Source organism: Eriocheir sinensis, chromosome 22 (genome assembly GCF_024679095.1).
Source record: "Eriocheir sinensis breed Jianghai 21 chromosome 22, ASM2467909v1, whole genome shotgun sequence".
Classification (NCBI taxonomy): domain Eukaryota; kingdom Metazoa; phylum Arthropoda; class Malacostraca; order Decapoda; family Varunidae; genus Eriocheir; species Eriocheir sinensis.
The window spans coordinates 5,630,444-5,647,636 of record NC_066530.1 but is presented as its reverse complement, the minus strand read 5'-3'; the positions used below and the strand labels follow the sequence as shown (position 1 = coordinate 5,647,636).

Here is a 17,193-nt window from a genome sequence, read left to right as displayed (position 1 = left end):
GGATACTGCTTACGAAGTAGAGTTTGTGCAGCATCAACAATCCTATCATTTAACCAATCATTATTAATAAGTATCTGCTTGTCCTCGTCAGTCAGTCCAAGAGAAGGAATCCACATTCGAGTAAGAATGTTTGCCTCTGCACTAGCATGTGGTTGGTCTCTAACACTATCATCAGTACTCCTTTGAACAAATGGTTTTAGATTACACAAATTGTTTCTTTTTAAGCTCCACATTTGACGACGAAAGGACACACGTATTGTTAGCCAATAATTTTTCAAGTTTAAACGGACCGCTCCATGGAAGTGAAGCCTTACCGCCTTTCCTGTCAGCACGTTTAAGGTTTTTCAAAAGAACAAGATCTCCAGGCTTGTAACTGTAAGCTGTTTTGTGTCGTTGGTTGTAATCTTGTTGTTGTTTAGCTTGTGCTTTCTGAATATTAGCTGTAGCACTTGCTCTACACTGATCACGAATGTCTTGCATAGCTTGTGCCACTTTCACTACATAATCTTCATCAAACTCAAAGGCTGCCGACTGGTTCTGTATGCCATAGTGGACGTCCACAGGGAGTTCGGGTTCACGGTTATAAAGCAAGAAAAATGGGGAAAAACCTGTTGATCTGTGAACAGCTGTTCTGTGAGCAAATAGCACCCCATTAATACAGGAAACCCAGTTGTTACCATTTTCAAGTATTTTCAGTAATTTATCCTTTATTGTTCTATTCTGTCTTTCTACAAGCCCATTTGCTTGAGGGTGGTAAGCACTAGTCACCTTTTGCTTCACCCCAGTAAGCTCATGCAGAGTTTCTGAAACATGGTTAACAAACTCCCTACCCTGATCATTAATATGTATATCAAAACACGAATGCCTTGTTATAAGTTCATAAAGAAATTCAGCTACACTTGAAGCATCTTTCTGTTTCAGTGGTTTTGCTTCAGTCCATTTCGAAAAGTAGTCAATGGCAACAACCAAGTATTTGTAGCCATTGATTTCAGGGAGTGTGCAAATGTCTACTCCAATCTGTTTCATGACCGTATCAGGAACTGGTACAGAGTTCAGCTTTGGTGCTTCATTCGATAGTTTGGGATTTACTTTTTGACACTGAGCACAAGATTTTATGTAAGTAGACACATCAGCTTCAACAGTGCGCCAATAAAAGCGCTTACTGACTAAAGAAATGTAGCTGCAAATCCATGATGTGCACGCACACTTTTAGACTCCTGAGTTTCACCAAATCCTTCATGAATTTCCTGAAGCACACACTTTACTTCTTGTTCGTTCCACAAAACTTGCACTTTCAGTTGGTCACCATTTTTCTATTGTAGTATAATTTGTTTTTCACAATGCAAAATGGTTTACAAGCACGTCGAAAATTAGCTTTTTTTCCTTTATCAAGTAAGCCATCAGGATATGCATGACTGCTGATGAAGGTAAAAATATCTTGAAATACATAGTGATTATTGCAGCGTAAATCCATGGCAGCTGGGACTAGACCAGAGTGAGAGGAGTGCACTCAGCGATATGGCCTGCTGGACTGACTGTAGTTAGCTAGTGCTGGCAGGAGTCGACTCTGTCCACAAAATGCAAACGTTTCATTCATAACAGCTTGGAGCAGTGGCTCGGACTCTTTTGGTAATCTTCTCTGTATACAGCTATATAACAACCAAGTTGCAGTTAAATGTTATGATTACGTATACACAGGGAGGGGAGTGCATATTATTCAGAGGGAGTGTATATTACACATATAATATACACTGGGGGAGTGTTATTTTTATGTATAATTATGACTGGGGAGTGCAAATTATACGTATAAAAACGACTGGGGAGTGATAATTCAGGGGAGTGCATATTAGACGTGACACCGGGCTGGTTTTGAGCAACGGGTCGTCGATTCGGAACACACGAGGGATTTCATATCCCACGGCAGAGGGCCGCTTTGCTGCGCAACTTTAAGTAAAAAAAAAGAATGTTCTTACACGAGATGATTTTTTTTCCTTTATTATTCAGTTGGCTTGCCGTGGGCTACACCCTGGGCTTCTCAGGATTCAATGAATGTACGTGTTTGTGTGAGGGGTCACAGTAAACTAACTGATGTTTATGTACAGTAAAACTGTGCTGCATATAAATGTTTGCGGGAGGTGAGTCTAATGCCAATAGTCGTTATTAATGCTCCGCTTTATTACACAATTTCGATGTAGAACAGTAATTGAGCAGATTTATTGACTATTAGTACTTTCATGATTCCACAACGAATGGGTTATTTATAGTTAAAAAATCCCGCCACCAGGGGACAGCACTTGCTTCCCCGCCTGCCAGTGGTGCCACGATGGCCGGCGGCTCAGTGTATTTCTCCGCTACAACGACACACAACTTATTTCACGCCGATGCGAGCAGCTGACGCAGCATCTGAGACTGGTATGCAAGTAAGTAGATAACGTACGTTTTGCAACTCATTCATGCTTATTTTCTCAGCTCTGATTTAGTTGCTAAAATTATATTTGTAGTGAGCATGCCCAGCGAGACACGTGTCCCTGTAAATCGTGCCAGACCTCATGACTGTAAATATGATTGTCGCCCCTTGGGTGTAATAAATTTATCGAATCAAATAAAATCACACAAAGTACCTTTTTACAAAACCCAATGCCTCATTTTTTACGCATTGCATAATGGTCAAATACGTCCCGATGTGTATGCTATACGGCCTTCCCATCATATTTTTGGACCTTTCCTGATAAACTGCTGATGAGAGGTCAATCAGGTACGTATCCGGGCCGTACTTGTCATGCACCGAGAGTTTCCCTTTTCTACTTCTCTTTTTTTCTATTCTTCAACACGTTCTCTGCGTGTATCGCAACACACGAGAAATTAATCAAGACCAGGAGAGGTCGCCGGCTGCCTGGGATTGAACCCGCGACCAGCGTGACGGGAGTACCGAGTCGGCCAAAGGGGTACCCCCCTGGGTCCGGATTCATCAATCTTACAAGTTACAAACCATGCCTCTGGTAAATAGTTTGATGAATCCCCCCCCAGGCTGGTTGATTGGGTTATGGGAGGCTCGTTCATCAGGCATAGTCGCCGCACTACGCGTGTTATTGCTATAGTCACGTTTTTAATACTCGAGTAGCTGAGGTAATAATCCGGAAAACCCAATTATATGCTGATTTAACGGAAATTATACTCATTCTCTTTATAAACATCCTATTTTATCAATGAGTATTTATCATGTGATGCTGAGTGAGTAGCCTGAAATCTATTATATCACTGATATCAGGCAGCCATGGAGTGTCTAAGCAGGAGTCATAATCATATCAGACTATTGAAATCAACTGTCAATCCTCCCTGCTCATGTTATATCTTTTCAAATATGCTCGGCCTTTTACCGTTTACCGTTGGTGAGGTTTCAGGTCCCGCTCCACTGCCGGCAGGTGATTGAAACCTTCAGTTAACCACTCGTCTATTCGAAGATTGGCAAGAAACTTTTACAGTAATGAAGCAGCTACAGGTACCCCGAAACACCCGCTAAGCCTGTGTAAAAACAGGCTATAGCTGCATAGAGTGGCTAAAAGAGAGGGGCTGGAGAGGTTTCTAAAATATTCCCCTCGTGAGAGAGTTCAAGAAGTAGGGAGTAGGCCCGTTGCAGCGACATTACTACTTACCCCACTCAATCAGTAGTAGGCAGGAAGAAATCGACGAAGTATTAAGGCTGTTCCAGAGTTTACCAGCGAAATGGATGATTGAATGATGAAGGTTAACTTTTGCATAAGGGATTTGGATAGCATTAGGATGGGCTGGAGCAGAAAATTGTGTGTACCGGCCGCGGGAGGGGTGGAGGCATATGCAGTCAAGTTCACTTTATAGTAGTAGTTTGCGTGAAAGCCGCAGTTTTCATAATTAGTTAATGCAATGTCATATGCTAACCTTTTCCATCCTCTCTCCATTCCGCATTTAGTTATAGATACAAAATTTATGCTGAACTGTCCTCACTTGAGGCTCGTTAAAAGCTTTCTTCCACCCCACCAGCACCAATTTAATTAAGTGAATCATGCGCATCATATCCTCCACTCAGGACGCAAAAAAAAAACTCGTTTGTAATTATTGTGACACGACGGTTTATTCATGGATAAATAGACATGAGAACTAGTATAATAAAATATAGGGTTTCCAGTGGACTTGTGCGGTGAGGTACTTGCATGGGAGTTGGTGCGGGCGAGAGGGACAACTATTATGATCCCAGAGAAGGCGGTGTCTGAATAGCAATAAAACATGGTTTGTAGTTAACCCAAAAGGGAGGCTTATATAATAGAATGGGATAGCGTGGGAAGGTCGTTTAATTTTGAAATGGGTATTAGATATAGTGCAATCATCTGAATAGCAAGGGAAGACAATGAGGCGAGGTTATTGGTGGTTAGAGTAAAAAAGTGAACTGGGGTCGTTTATAACAAGGAACTTATATCTATACTTACCTTGGTTTAAAAGAAAGTGTAGTGAGGATCTTGGTATAGTAGAGGCTGCAGAAAGATTCCAGACACATTGAAACAGGCAATAAAAAGAAAGTATTTTAAGTAACCAAGATAACTGTCTTTATAGAACAGGAGAAGAACATAGAACACAGAACATAAAAGTGAAACCAAGAAAAAAGCTGAAGCCGTTGCAAAGGTTTATAGGGGAAGGAGGTCTTGGTCTTGATTCGGGAGGACGTAAACAAGAGGCGCCATGGAGGTCTCCGCGGCGGTCCCCCTCCGGAAAAGACGCCTATTTTGAGGTCCCTGTGAACCCTGCAGCCGCCTCCATGTCTTGGGCAGGAGTGTCGACCTCTGGGTTCACGTAGGCCACGCCGTGCCAGCTGTGCCAGGTGCGTGGGCGTGCCTGGCGGCGTGAACTGAGTGGCTGCAGGGTATGCGTTGGTATGCATGCATGGATGTTTGTTATGCATGGGTGGTTATTAGTGTTTTAGGGGGGCTCTGCTTGACGTATTGTGTTGTGTTGTTACTGTATGTGTTGTATGTCGTGCACTGTATATGTGCTGCATTGTATATGTTGTGTGTTATGGTAAAACTTCAACACAACTACTTCTCCCCCTCCACCACTCCAGCCCCCCTTACCCCCCACTCAAGCCTGGGGACCTATGGGGTTTCGGGGTTGGTAAATATGGAGAATCACCACGTGCCTCCAATATTGCTCCCACGGCATTACTAGCCTTTCCAAGCTATCACATACTGTTGTGTTACTCTAGTTTTACCGGCGCATCAAACATATAGTGCGTCTACAAGTGATGATAAGGATTAGATAATATTCCTCTCCCTTTCAACAAAATTAAAATGCCTGGTAGTGGGGAGGGCTATGAAGACCAGGGAAATTGTGGGGTAAAAGCAGCTATTGCAATGATGCTGTTTACCTGAAATAAAGCGTTTCTGTGGTATACTTATGGCAAAAATATATATTTTGTAATTAAAGCCACCAATGGCCGCGCTCTGTGGGCCATCACCATTATGAGGCAACACTGCTCATGATCAATAAATGCACGAAACTTCTATCTTGCTAAGGGATCGAGTGTTTAAGGAAAATCGAGTATTAAATATAAGAGATTCCGGAGTTCAAGTAGTTGGTTTAAGAGGCTATTATGTTGGTTTCATATGTGTGATGAGTATAATAGGCGTCGCGGTCAGTTGTTTCTTGGCTTACCCCTGCACGGGTCGCCATTCATCAGTATTTGAAGAGAAGAAATGGCGGACGGACGTGGTAGACATTCCGTCCAGTAAAGGTAAGGGGGGTCCAGGGGGGCAGAGCCCCCCTTGGTTAGCAGGGGGGTTGAGAGGGGCAAAGCCCCCCCCGTTAGCAGGTCGTAAAGCTCGGTTGGAATAGTTTAAATATACTCCCCCACCCTAAAACCCCGACTTCACGCGGGTCCCCCAAGATTGTTGGGGGAAGGGGATTAATTCGGCACTTTTCTTTACTTTTAAGTACTTCTGCCTTCATATTATGGTTAAGGGACATGTATTTAGTCCCTTAACCATAATATGGAGGCGTAATATCATATTTTGGAGGCACGGACTGATTCTCCACAATTACCCCGGGGTTATTTGAGGGGGAGGGCAAAATCACTGAAAATTCGGGTTTCAAAATTTCCCTTGAAAAATCATTAAATTCGGAAAAATTCCCTAGTCTCGCAAGTAAGGAAAGCTCCTAACGCATACTCTTGTAATCTATTCCCATATAACCTAGCAGCCGCAGTAGCCGGTCTGTTGACAAGTGTTGGGCATGTCATTAGATGCCCAGCGTAGTGGCCGCCACCGCCCCACTCCGTCCCGCGTTGCGTACCTGTGTATTTTTTGACAGCCCACACCGCAAGTCGAATATTTTTAAATTACTCCAACCGAACTTTATAACCTTACTGCTAATGGGGGTGCCTCGCCCCCCTCTACCCCCCTCCTAACCAGGGCGGGCTGTGCCCCCCTGGACCTCCCTACATGTATGATGCGCTGGTAAAACTAGAGAAGTGTAACAGTATGTGAGACCTTGGAAAGGTTATTATTCTCGTGGGGGCAATATTGGAGGCGCGTGCTTGTCACAGCTTGATGCGCCCACGAGGCACCAAATAAACTCATCCCATGTGATACGCCTGTGTCACTGTTCGACTTTGGTGGATTAAAAGACAATAGGTTTAGGAAACTTTCCTTAAAGTTTTGGGAAATTTTGGAAGCCCATATTTCAGTCAATTTGCCTTCTCACACCCAAAACTGAGATTCCCCTTAGGTTCTCAGGCTCTCAATATAACGCTCTCTACGGTGTTGAGTGTTAAGTGTGCAGTGCATCCTATGTGACACGCCCGTGTCACTGTTTGAATATGGTGGTATTAAATGGACTTGGTTTTGGGTTATTTCACGGCGCAATGTGGCGCGAGGTGCCTCCTGAGGGATATTAATAAAGAGGCTAAAGCGTAGTTAACACTTACAGAGAGGTGAAGTAGAATGTTAATTTGAGGAGACTAAAGAAGAGTTGAGTGTCGATGTATCCATCCATCATGGCTGCCCGAAGAAGACGGCCAGATAGCTGGCTACCTGGCAGGCTGGCAGCGCGATACACCCCGCGTAGTAATACATCATGAATGTAGTTGTTTGAAATTATAAAATACAAATACTTGCGCCATTATTTGCTATAATATAGAGAAGAAAATAATGTAGAACTCATAAAGACCATTTTATGTCCGAAATCATAATGATCCGTGGGCGTTCTGGATATTACTGACTTAGGAACTAGTTTCTGTGGTATTGTGCAAGGCAGCTATGAGGCTCAGTCTGCCCAAGAAGCCCTTGTGTGAAACAACAACACTGGACTTAGAAATTTTCAAGGCATCCCCACATAATTAAGCCGTTTACGCAGTAAATTGGTATGGACCGGTAACTAAAACCTTAACAAATATGAAGCAAATGAAGTATTCTATGCACTCCGCATGCTATTTTTTCGGTATACAGTGATCCCTCGTTTATCGCGGGGGTTAGGTTCCTGAACCCCCGTGATAGGTGAAAATCCGCGAAGTAGTGACCTTATATATATATATATATATATATATATATATATATATATATATAGCAAAAGTTTCACCGAAACGGCTAAGAGAGGATGACCAAGAGTCAGTTAAGAAGGCTAGGAGATCACCAGTAGAACGCCCCTTGCGGAACCCATACTGGCGATCAGATAGAAGGTTAGAAGTGGAAAGGTGCTTTTGAATCTTCCGGTTAAGGATTGATTCAAAAGCTTTAGATAGACAAGATAGTAAAGCTATAGGACGGTAGTTTGAGGGATTGGAGCGGTCACCCTTCTTAGGCACAGGCTGTATGAAGGCATACTTCCAGCAAGAAGGGAAGGTAGATATTGACAGGCAGAGGCAAAAGAGTTTGACCAGGCAGGGTGACAGAACGGAGGCACAGTTTTTAAGGACAATAGGAGGCACTTCATCAGGTCCATAAGCCTTCTGAGGATTGAGGCCAGAGAGGGCATAGAAAACATCATTTTGAAGAATCTTTATAACAGGCATAAAGGAGTCAGAGGGGGGATGAGTAGGAGGAATATGCCCAGAATCGTCCAGAGTGGAGTTCTTAGAAAAAGTTTGAAGAGTTCAGCCTTAGAGATAGATGAGACGGCAGTGTTGCCGTCAGGCCTGAGGAGTGGAGGGAAAGATGAAGAAGTGAAGTTGGAGGAGATGTTTTTGGCTAGATGCCAGAAGTCACAGGAAGAGTTAGAGAAAGCAAGGTTTTGGCATTTTCTATTAATGAAAGAATTTTTGGTTAGTCGGAGAATAGATTTGGCACGATTTCGGGCAGAAATGTAAAGTTCATAATTAGCATTAGTTTGAAGGCTCTGGTATATATATATATATATATATATATATATATATATATATATATATATATATATATATATATATATATATATATATATATATATATATATATATATATTGCTTCATTCCGAAGGTATGGCGCTAAACTCGAGGATCGCGAAACTCATGGCATTGAAATCCATTTAAAAGCACTTATTGGTTCCGACCCGTGGAAAATAATTACTTTTTCTGACTTTACTCCCTTGTTATCACAATCTTTTCAACTTACTCCCTTGTTATCTCAAAATACGTACCTTGTTAATAGGCAGAAAATGGGAAGTAAGAACAGTTCGTTTTTAAGCTGCAGTTGAAGGCGGCTGCCTTACAATTGGCTGGCAGTTCTGAATACAAGCTTGTGATCCACGTGGTGTCGTCTGCTAAAGTAAGGGCGGTTGCTCGTGGTCACCTGTGGGACAGTTGGACAAACCTATATTTTTCTGACAGTTTTCTGTGTTATGAAATAATCTGCTAACTCTTTCTGTTAAAAATCATGAAATCACTAATATCATGATTGACTTTTCAATGCCTATTGAACGTAAACCGTTGCCGCCGCTGCAAAATAGCTCGCAGAGAGGTTCAACTTGTTTACCGTTTCCATATTTACCTCACTGCTCACAAAGATCACAAGTGGACAGACTAGAACAAAACCAGGCAGATTAATACTTTTAATGCTGTGTATTCTCACAGCGCACATGCGTGGTGGACAGCAGAATGACTCATTTCATCGGGGAGATATTTCTCGCAACACCGGCCAGTGTAGTGGACCTTCTTCTTTTGACCTGTAATGCTTTGTATCGCCTCTTAGGTCCTCCTTCTCCACACTTTTATACTTCACAACATGCACTTAAGGCCGCTTTCACAGTCATTTTGTTAGTTTTGATCGTTACCAGTGGCGGTGGTCGCCGCTATAGTATTTCCACTGTCCGATCGGGTAGTGGCGGCTGCGGGGCTACTTACCAAACACTCTCAACATCTCTCACTTCGCCTGCAGCCGCCACTACCCCATCGGCCAGTTTCATGTGAAATACTAAGCGGCGATCGCCGCGGCGCTGCCATTGGTAACGATCAAAACAAACAACATGACTGTGAAAGTGGCCCTTAGTTACTTAACAGTGCACACTTATACACTTCACCCTGAACTTAGGTGTTTTTCTGTCCTTTTCTTTCCCTGATTTTGCTTTTCTATGCCCTTTTGCAATTTTTCACTATTACCTCTCACCATCGCTGCCATGCACTACAGTTCAAAAGAAGAAGAAGAAGAAGAAGAAAAGGAAAACAACACCGGGAGATCTACAATTTTCATAGACTTGATAAAAAGATTTTTGGACTGTGGTTCCGCAGCACGGGGTGTTCTCTTATTTTGTTAATCAAGTAGTAAGCAAAGCAGCTCTGCCAGTCCATTTTATGAGTCTCTTGGTGGGCCATCTTCCACTGCTCCTCACTCCTCATCCACTGCCGTCGTCTGTTTGTTTACATGCAGCCGTTCGGTACCCACGTACCCACGCTCGTACTCACAACCTTTCCATTCATAAGGACAACCAACAACTCGCTCCCGGTCGGGCATACGGGCAACCGCGGTTGTCCATGGCCCCAATGGTTGGACATGCAGCACGCATGACGCCGACGGTAGGTAAACGTGACCCATACATGTCAAAGCAGCGCGAAACTCGTGGTGGTAATGCACGAAAGTCGTGATGGTAAGAATTTAGGACTAAGCGCTAAACTCGAGGATCGCGAAACTCGAGAGGGTACTGTATATATATATATATATATATATATATATATATATATATATATATATATATATATATATATATATATAATATATATATATATTATATATTATATAATCACACATCACTGTGAATCTCGCCTCAGCCCGTGTGAACATGGTCACCCAACCACTAGTTTCTCGAGAGATTCAAAGGCGGCTACATTTCACGGGAAACTCATCGAAAATCTAGTCAGAAACTCAGTCACCAACATGTCGGTTACTTGTGTGGTCGGTAAGCTGTGATCACAAGAAGAAGAAGAGCATATCAGCTGTTCGGTTCAGTAGCTCTCCATGTGTTTATTCCAGTACTGGAAAGAGTTCCACGAAACTAGATTAGCTTGGAGTAATCATGTTGAGCAAGTTTAGGATTTGAGTCTTTTCCAAGTGTAACCACTGCCTCATCCTGTCTGGGTTCTCACTGCCATGTTCTCAAGCATTTAATGGTAGTAAGGTGTAACACACACTCCCGTTGTCTCTGAGCTAACCACTCACGAACCAACAAATGCTACGGTCGCTGAGCCAATCAGCGCCCAGGATACAGAACACAGTGCTCTGGTTGGTCGCCTCCCATCCATCAGCCAATAGTGGGCAAACTAGCTCATGCGGAAGCGGCCGTAGCTGCATTTTCTATACATGCGAGTCTTTGTCTACTCATCTGCTGTACGCTACGTATTTTATTTCTATTTAATATTTTAATATGTTCTTATTAATATTATTGTTTACAATTTTTTTACGCTTGAAAATGCTTCTTTTACTGCAAAATAATTAAAATAATAAATATATTAAAATACCTCTATTCCACAAAATCTTGCGATATAGCAAAAAATCCGTGATACGAAATTAGATATATACAATTTAAAAATCCGCGATATCAATATTTTACATATCATAAACTTCACAAATTTTCATAATCTGATCGTCTGTCTGACGGCTTCATGCTGAGACAGAGTGATGGTTTCAAAAGTATTTTACAACACAAACCACATTCTTTTATATTACAGGTAACTCTCGATTTACGCGAGTTTGGTTTACGCGTTTTTGAAATAACGCGGGGTCCAAAATCCTTTTTTTTTTTTTATTTACACGTTTTTTCCACTTATACGCAATATTTTATGGAGTGGCCACCAGATGTCTCACGCAGCTGGACTCACATAGCGCCGCGGCCACACAGCAGAGCTCAGTTCTTCCCGCGCGCCACTTGAACAACAATACAGTACCCACGCTGCCACGCTACTCAACAATAGGGGTGGGCAGGTACCGGTACTAACGGTACTAGCTATATGGTACAGTACCGGTACCAGACTGCTCGGTACCGGTACCAATACTAGCTAGCCACTCATGGTGTCCCTCATTTCTTCCTCACACGAGTGAGGCTGAGACTGAGTGCCTGAGTGGATATCTCAGTGATATGGATACTCTCTCTCTCTCTCTCTCTCTCTCTCTCTCTCTCTCTCTCTCTCTCTCTCTCTCTCTCTCTCTCTCCACTGAATGAAGTGAATAAGCATATTATTCCCACCATCACTCGTAGGTTATGACAGAGAACTAGGCAAGACACAATTCACACGTTTCTGGTGACACACGCCATGCAGCTGTTTGTTGTATGGGTGTGGTTGTGTGGTTTGTAAACAATGCAAATGGCGGCCTGGCTGGTATTGCGCGGAATATCTCCTCGTACAAGACTCATGATGTACAGTTTCTGATATCATATTTACCCCATTATTCTCACTAATATTAATAATTAATAATGAACACATGGATATTTTTTTCCAATATGATTTTTCATGTAGCTTGTACTGCTCCTTAGTCATACAATCAAGCCACCTGCGACATCAAGATCAAGATCATACAAATGGCGCCCGACGGAAAAACGGGATAACAACAAGGCATGGGCAATCCTCTATCGATTTCAATTTTGTATAGTAATTAGATCACCCTGTATTCTATGGTAACATATTATGAGACAGTTACGGACTATGAAGGATTATATACAATGATAAAGGAAAGTTTGCCGTTATTGGATAAGACAAAAAAAGACCCTTAAAAATACCCCAAAGAAGAAAAAAATCATTAAAAATTTGTACATTCGGCGTACAAGGCGCAGGGCTAAACTTTCAGGCATTTTTTTTATGTGAAAAAGGTGCGCGCTATAAGCTGAAAAATACGGTTTTTATTTATCGACAGAAACCTACCTCTTGGTTGATTTATGATTTACATTGTTTTTGATTTACGCGATCTCTCCAAGAACGCAATACTCGCGTAAATCGAGAGTTACCTGTAGTACCAATTTCCAAAGCATGAGCCAAAACAATTAGAATGTGTGCAGTGCAACCATGAGTTAGCAACTTCATATCATTTGCTTGTTGTAATTTCTTTCTCATCTTGTTGACATTGGCTGCATTAGATGCTTAAGTCTGTCCCCATACAGCAAGTTTCTCACCCCTTGAATTTTTTATATTTTTTATGACTCCATGGTCTAGTGGTCAGTGTGGCTAGCTACAAATCCACGGGGCTCAGGTTTGAATCCTCACCTGGGAAGTCACAGTGTAGCTCATCCAGCTGTTCATCCTCCCTTTCAGGCTGGTCAAGAAATGGTTACCTGGGGAAACCTGGTGAGGGTAAACTGTGGTAACCCAGATGTAACACTGACCTTGTCCCTGGGTAATGGGTTCCTCCCACCACAGGCTCAGGGGAGATGAGCACTGCAGCCATGCTCTGCACTAGCTTATTCCTCATCCGCCTTAGCTACTGGGATTTTTTTTTTCTACGTCTGGCATATAGTGCCAGTAAATATTTTTTGATGGAACTAGTGGTTGGTCCCAGCCAATTAGTGGCACAGGCAAGTGTTTCATAGTGTTGCCATCTTGCTTGGCTAAACCTCCCTCCCCCCGAGCTTCATTTGAATCTCTTTAGAGAGTTACGATGGAGTCAGGGTTGATAGGCAATCATCAGGACAGCATGTGGGTAGTCTTGGGCCCCTCCAAACACTCAAATGAACTAAGGAAAAGCAATTAAAAAGAACAAAAAGACACCAAAATTAGGAAGTGTCAGTAAAGGAAATATTTATTTATTCAAAATCTTCTCTGATACTTCATTTGAAGCTACTGTCATTTTTCTTTGCAATATCAGTCAGGACATGTCCAAAACTTGACACCCAGCACCAACACGACATGTCTAGATAAATCTTTCCATTTCTCTTTACATCGCGTTTTATCTAAGTTCTGGTTATACCATCATGTTCACAAAACTTCTTTATAGCATGAAATGGTTTATATCAGCAGTGACTCAATATTTGCTGCAAATATCCTTTATATGTAAAACTGGTATAAACATTTCAGACCCATTTTTTCACTTACACTCGTCATTGTTTGTTTAGTTTTTGTTTTACCGAGTTATGACAAGCATATTTAGGATTACAATTACTGCTGCGTTTAATGGTGTTAACTAAAATTGTCTATTTTGTGTAAGGTGTGAGCCAGGCTAAATAGTGTAAAAATATTTATCACCAAGAGCATGTGTGAGTGACTGTCACCCCAATGAGACCCAGGAGAGGAAGCCAGCCAATCAGGGCGAGAGCCAAAAGGGGAGGCCAGCCAGTCAGGTGAGGCATAACAGATGCGGCTTAGGTGCCATTGGATCACTTACTTTGAACAGACTAAACGTAGTTCCTTTCAACGGTCCCAGTAGTCCAGTGTTTCACTGCCTATCTCTCTGGTGAACACCCTCTGCATTTGCTCCAGCTCCTGAATGTCTTTGACTTTGTAGGGGCACTCCAGCTGAAACACACATTTCATTTTAGAGACCACCAAGGACCTCCACAATGGTAGCAGCCACTAGCAGGTGCTGTGACTCTCTTGATAAAAATGTGTGCAGAACTCATCCTGACATTTGTTTTACTCTCTTTGTAATTCTTTGTATATGTTCAATGAAAGAGCAATCCTTACTCATCCACACTCCCAGATTTTTAGGGAGTCCTTTTCTTTGATGGTGTCTTCCCCTGCAGTTTAGATGTTCTGCAGAACTTTATCACTTCCATAATGGATGAGCTCTAATTGTTCACTATTAGGTGCCATGTTTTTAGTTGATGCCCAGTTAATATTTTTTCGAAGTCCCTTTGTAAATTTCTTGCATCTTCCCCTGTCCAGATAGTGTTGTCTGCAAATCATGTGACCTTTGAGTAGGTGACCTCGTTCAAGTCCCCTACCATGATCAGAAACAGGAGAGGTCTTAAGTACAGATCCATGTGGTATGCCACTTAATACTTTGAAGCTGCTGGACTCGGCTCCTTCTGCTATGACCTTTTTCATTTTTCTAGTAAGAAAGCTATGGATCCAAGTACCAAGCTTCCCTCTGATGCCCATCTTCAGTTTATGAACTCTATGATCCACCTTGTCAAATACCTTTGTGAAGTCTAGGTATAACTTATTGATATGTATATATTTGTTATGCATGGATGGTCATAAATGTTTGAGCAGGGTTTCTGTCAACCTTATTGTGTTGTAAGTTTTCTGGGTTAAAATGATAGATATTGGCAAAACATACCAGTACAAATTATTAATTTCCTTTAATCATGTATATTTTTGGTTCATTTACAGAAAGGTTCTCAAATCTCATTCGGTATTTCTCACCTTGGTAATTACGGAGAATCACTACATGCCTCCATCATTATCCCACACAAGAATAATTCCTTTACTAAGGTCTCAATAATTGCTTTACTTCTCAAGTTTTACTGGCACATCATGTATACTATGTCTGCAAGTGATGTTATGTGCTTTCATCTACAACAAATTAAATACACCTGTTAGTGGAGAGGGCTATAAACACCAGGGAAATTGTGGGGTTACAGCTCACATTGCAATGATGCTGTTGAGTTGTAATATAGATTCCTTATATTTGTTTTGGGGTTTATTTCAAATTTTATAAATTAAGTGGGGTGTAATGACAACCCTATGTATAAAGGTAGAGTTTTGGTCTTTGTCATGCTGTTACTTTTTAGGTTTAGGTTTCACTTTGTAAGCTTTAGAGGTTACTGTGTCAGGTTTTTGGGGTGTTTTGTTTATAAATAGTGTCAATGAGAGTACTATCCAAATTCAGTAAGTTACTATCCAATGCACAGTAGACTTCTGTCTTAACACCCAGATGTTGAATTACAATCAAGACGGCTCCCCATGACAGCCCTCCCTGATAGCCCCACACTTACCATGATGGCCCCACACATATATCATGATTGCCCTCTCTGACAATCATCATCCTATGAGTGATAATCACTACTCTAGGAAATTTATTCAATAATCTCTTCTATTTTGTAATATTACTTTTCCTGTGTATTTGTCATGTTGAAAAAATAAGTCCTTGGACAAATTTCTTATCCTGTATCCTATTCAGTGTTTTCTATATACTTTGAAGACCTTTATATAAAATATTTTGACATGAAATGCATCACGTTATGGGTTAATGTAGCCTATAGCCGTCAGACAGGGCAATATCCTTCCATCCTATATCGATATTATCTTACCCAAATATAAATTTTTGCAGCATGTTGCTAATCTAGAAAAATCTATGGAATCTGATTCTTTCCCATTTATGTTGGTGGAGGCAAAATGCAAAGTAGCAAAATCTTTTGTTGCTCATTGTAATATTACAGTAAACCCTTCCTTTAACAAACCAATTGCAGGGAAAGGGGTGACATTATACCTGAAGGATCCAAACTTTTTTATATATAATGACCTTTCTTGGTTATATGAGCTGAAAGTTTGCTATTTCTGACCATTTCTGTATATAACTGAGTTTGTTCGTTAGATGAAAGGTGAGGCACAGAAGGATGAGAGCATCAGTATTTACACTTGGGTGGACTAAGCTAAACTGACCAGACACACATTGCCTGTTCGACTTTGTTTCCACCGTCGCTGACTGATTTGCGTGTACATGTTATCCAGTCCACCAATGAACCTAACTCTACACTTGCTGAAATTTTTTGGCAAGTCCCCACATATGCCAGACTGATGCCAAAGATTTGTTAAAGTTGAAATTCCTCATATCAAAGTCCATAAAAGCAAGGTAAAGGTATAGGAAAAGTAGGGGGCATAAATTATAGCTGTTGGTGACCTCAGTGCTCATCTCTATCGTATTGGCCCTTGAACCTGTGGTAGGTAAGAAACGATCACCCTGGGACACAGGGCCATTGTGACATCTGGACTATTACAGTTTACCTTCTCTAGGTTTCCCAAGTACCCATTTATTGACTTGCTTGAAAAGGGGATGAACAGTTGGGTGAGCTGCATTCCGACTGCCTGGGTCGGGATTCGATACTGGACCCACAGATTTGTAGCTAGGCATGCTAACCACTGCATCATGGAGGCATAAAAGCAGGGGTCTACTGTATGTACTGGATTGCTCACAATGAGTGTGGCCAGTGACTTGAAAAGTAAGTGCTTGGAAATTATTTCCTATTTTAAATGCCTTTTTTATTACATTCGGCCTGTTACACCAGTAGGCTATCTTGATGGGGTCTGCTGGTCAGTCCCAGCCTGTTTGGGGGGCAGGCAAGTGTTTATAGTAGCATCATCTTGTCTGGCTCATGCTGCTCCCCAGAACTCATCTTTGCTTCACTGTTGAGAGTTTTGCTAGAGTTGAGTTTGGGTTGATAGGTGGTCTTCTGGACAGCATGTAGGTAGTTTTAAGCCATTCGGTGATGATTGAAAATTGTCAGCTTGTAGTGGCGAGTGGGACTTGAACCTGGGTCCTCCAGGACACCGTGTGTGCATGCTGCTCACTCAGCCACTGTCTCCCTAAGGATGATGGAAACTGGCTACATAGAAAACCTCTGCAATCTAAGCCTTTAATTTTAAGTGTATGTCCCTCATGTGTGAACATTATATAAAAAGATTTTGACCCGAAATACTGAAAATGTGTTGCTCCCTGCTGAAGTGAGGTAAACGACACGCAAAAAGAGAAAATTGCGATTGAACTTGGGTGTTTGTACACTTTTCCTTGGCATATGTGTGAAAAAAATTACCATAATGCCACAACGTCTTTGAATTTTAGT

The 17,193-nt window shown here is 41.8% G+C and overlaps 1 protein-coding gene across 6 annotated transcripts in view; it reads left to right on the top strand.

Annotated features, from left to right (window-relative positions):
- Positions 1-2,263: 2,263 nt before the first annotated feature.
- LOC127001963 (uncharacterized) overlaps positions 2,264-17,193 on the top strand; it is a 68,363-nt gene continuing 53,433 nt past the window's right edge. The window contains exons 1-3 of one of the 6 annotated variants that reach the window (XM_050867231.1): positions 2,276-2,420; positions 4,585-4,849; positions 16,367-16,572. In XM_050867231.1, coding sequence (XP_050723188.1) covers positions 16,548-16,572 — 25 coding nt within the window. In that variant the 5' untranslated portion in view covers positions 2,276-2,420; positions 4,585-4,849; positions 16,367-16,547. Of the gene's footprint in view, positions 2,421-4,584; positions 4,902-13,616; positions 13,750-16,366; positions 16,573-17,193 lie in introns of all 6 variants that reach the window. The other 5 variants (XM_050867234.1, XM_050867232.1, XM_050867235.1 and 2 more) reach the window with 5 other exon arrangements.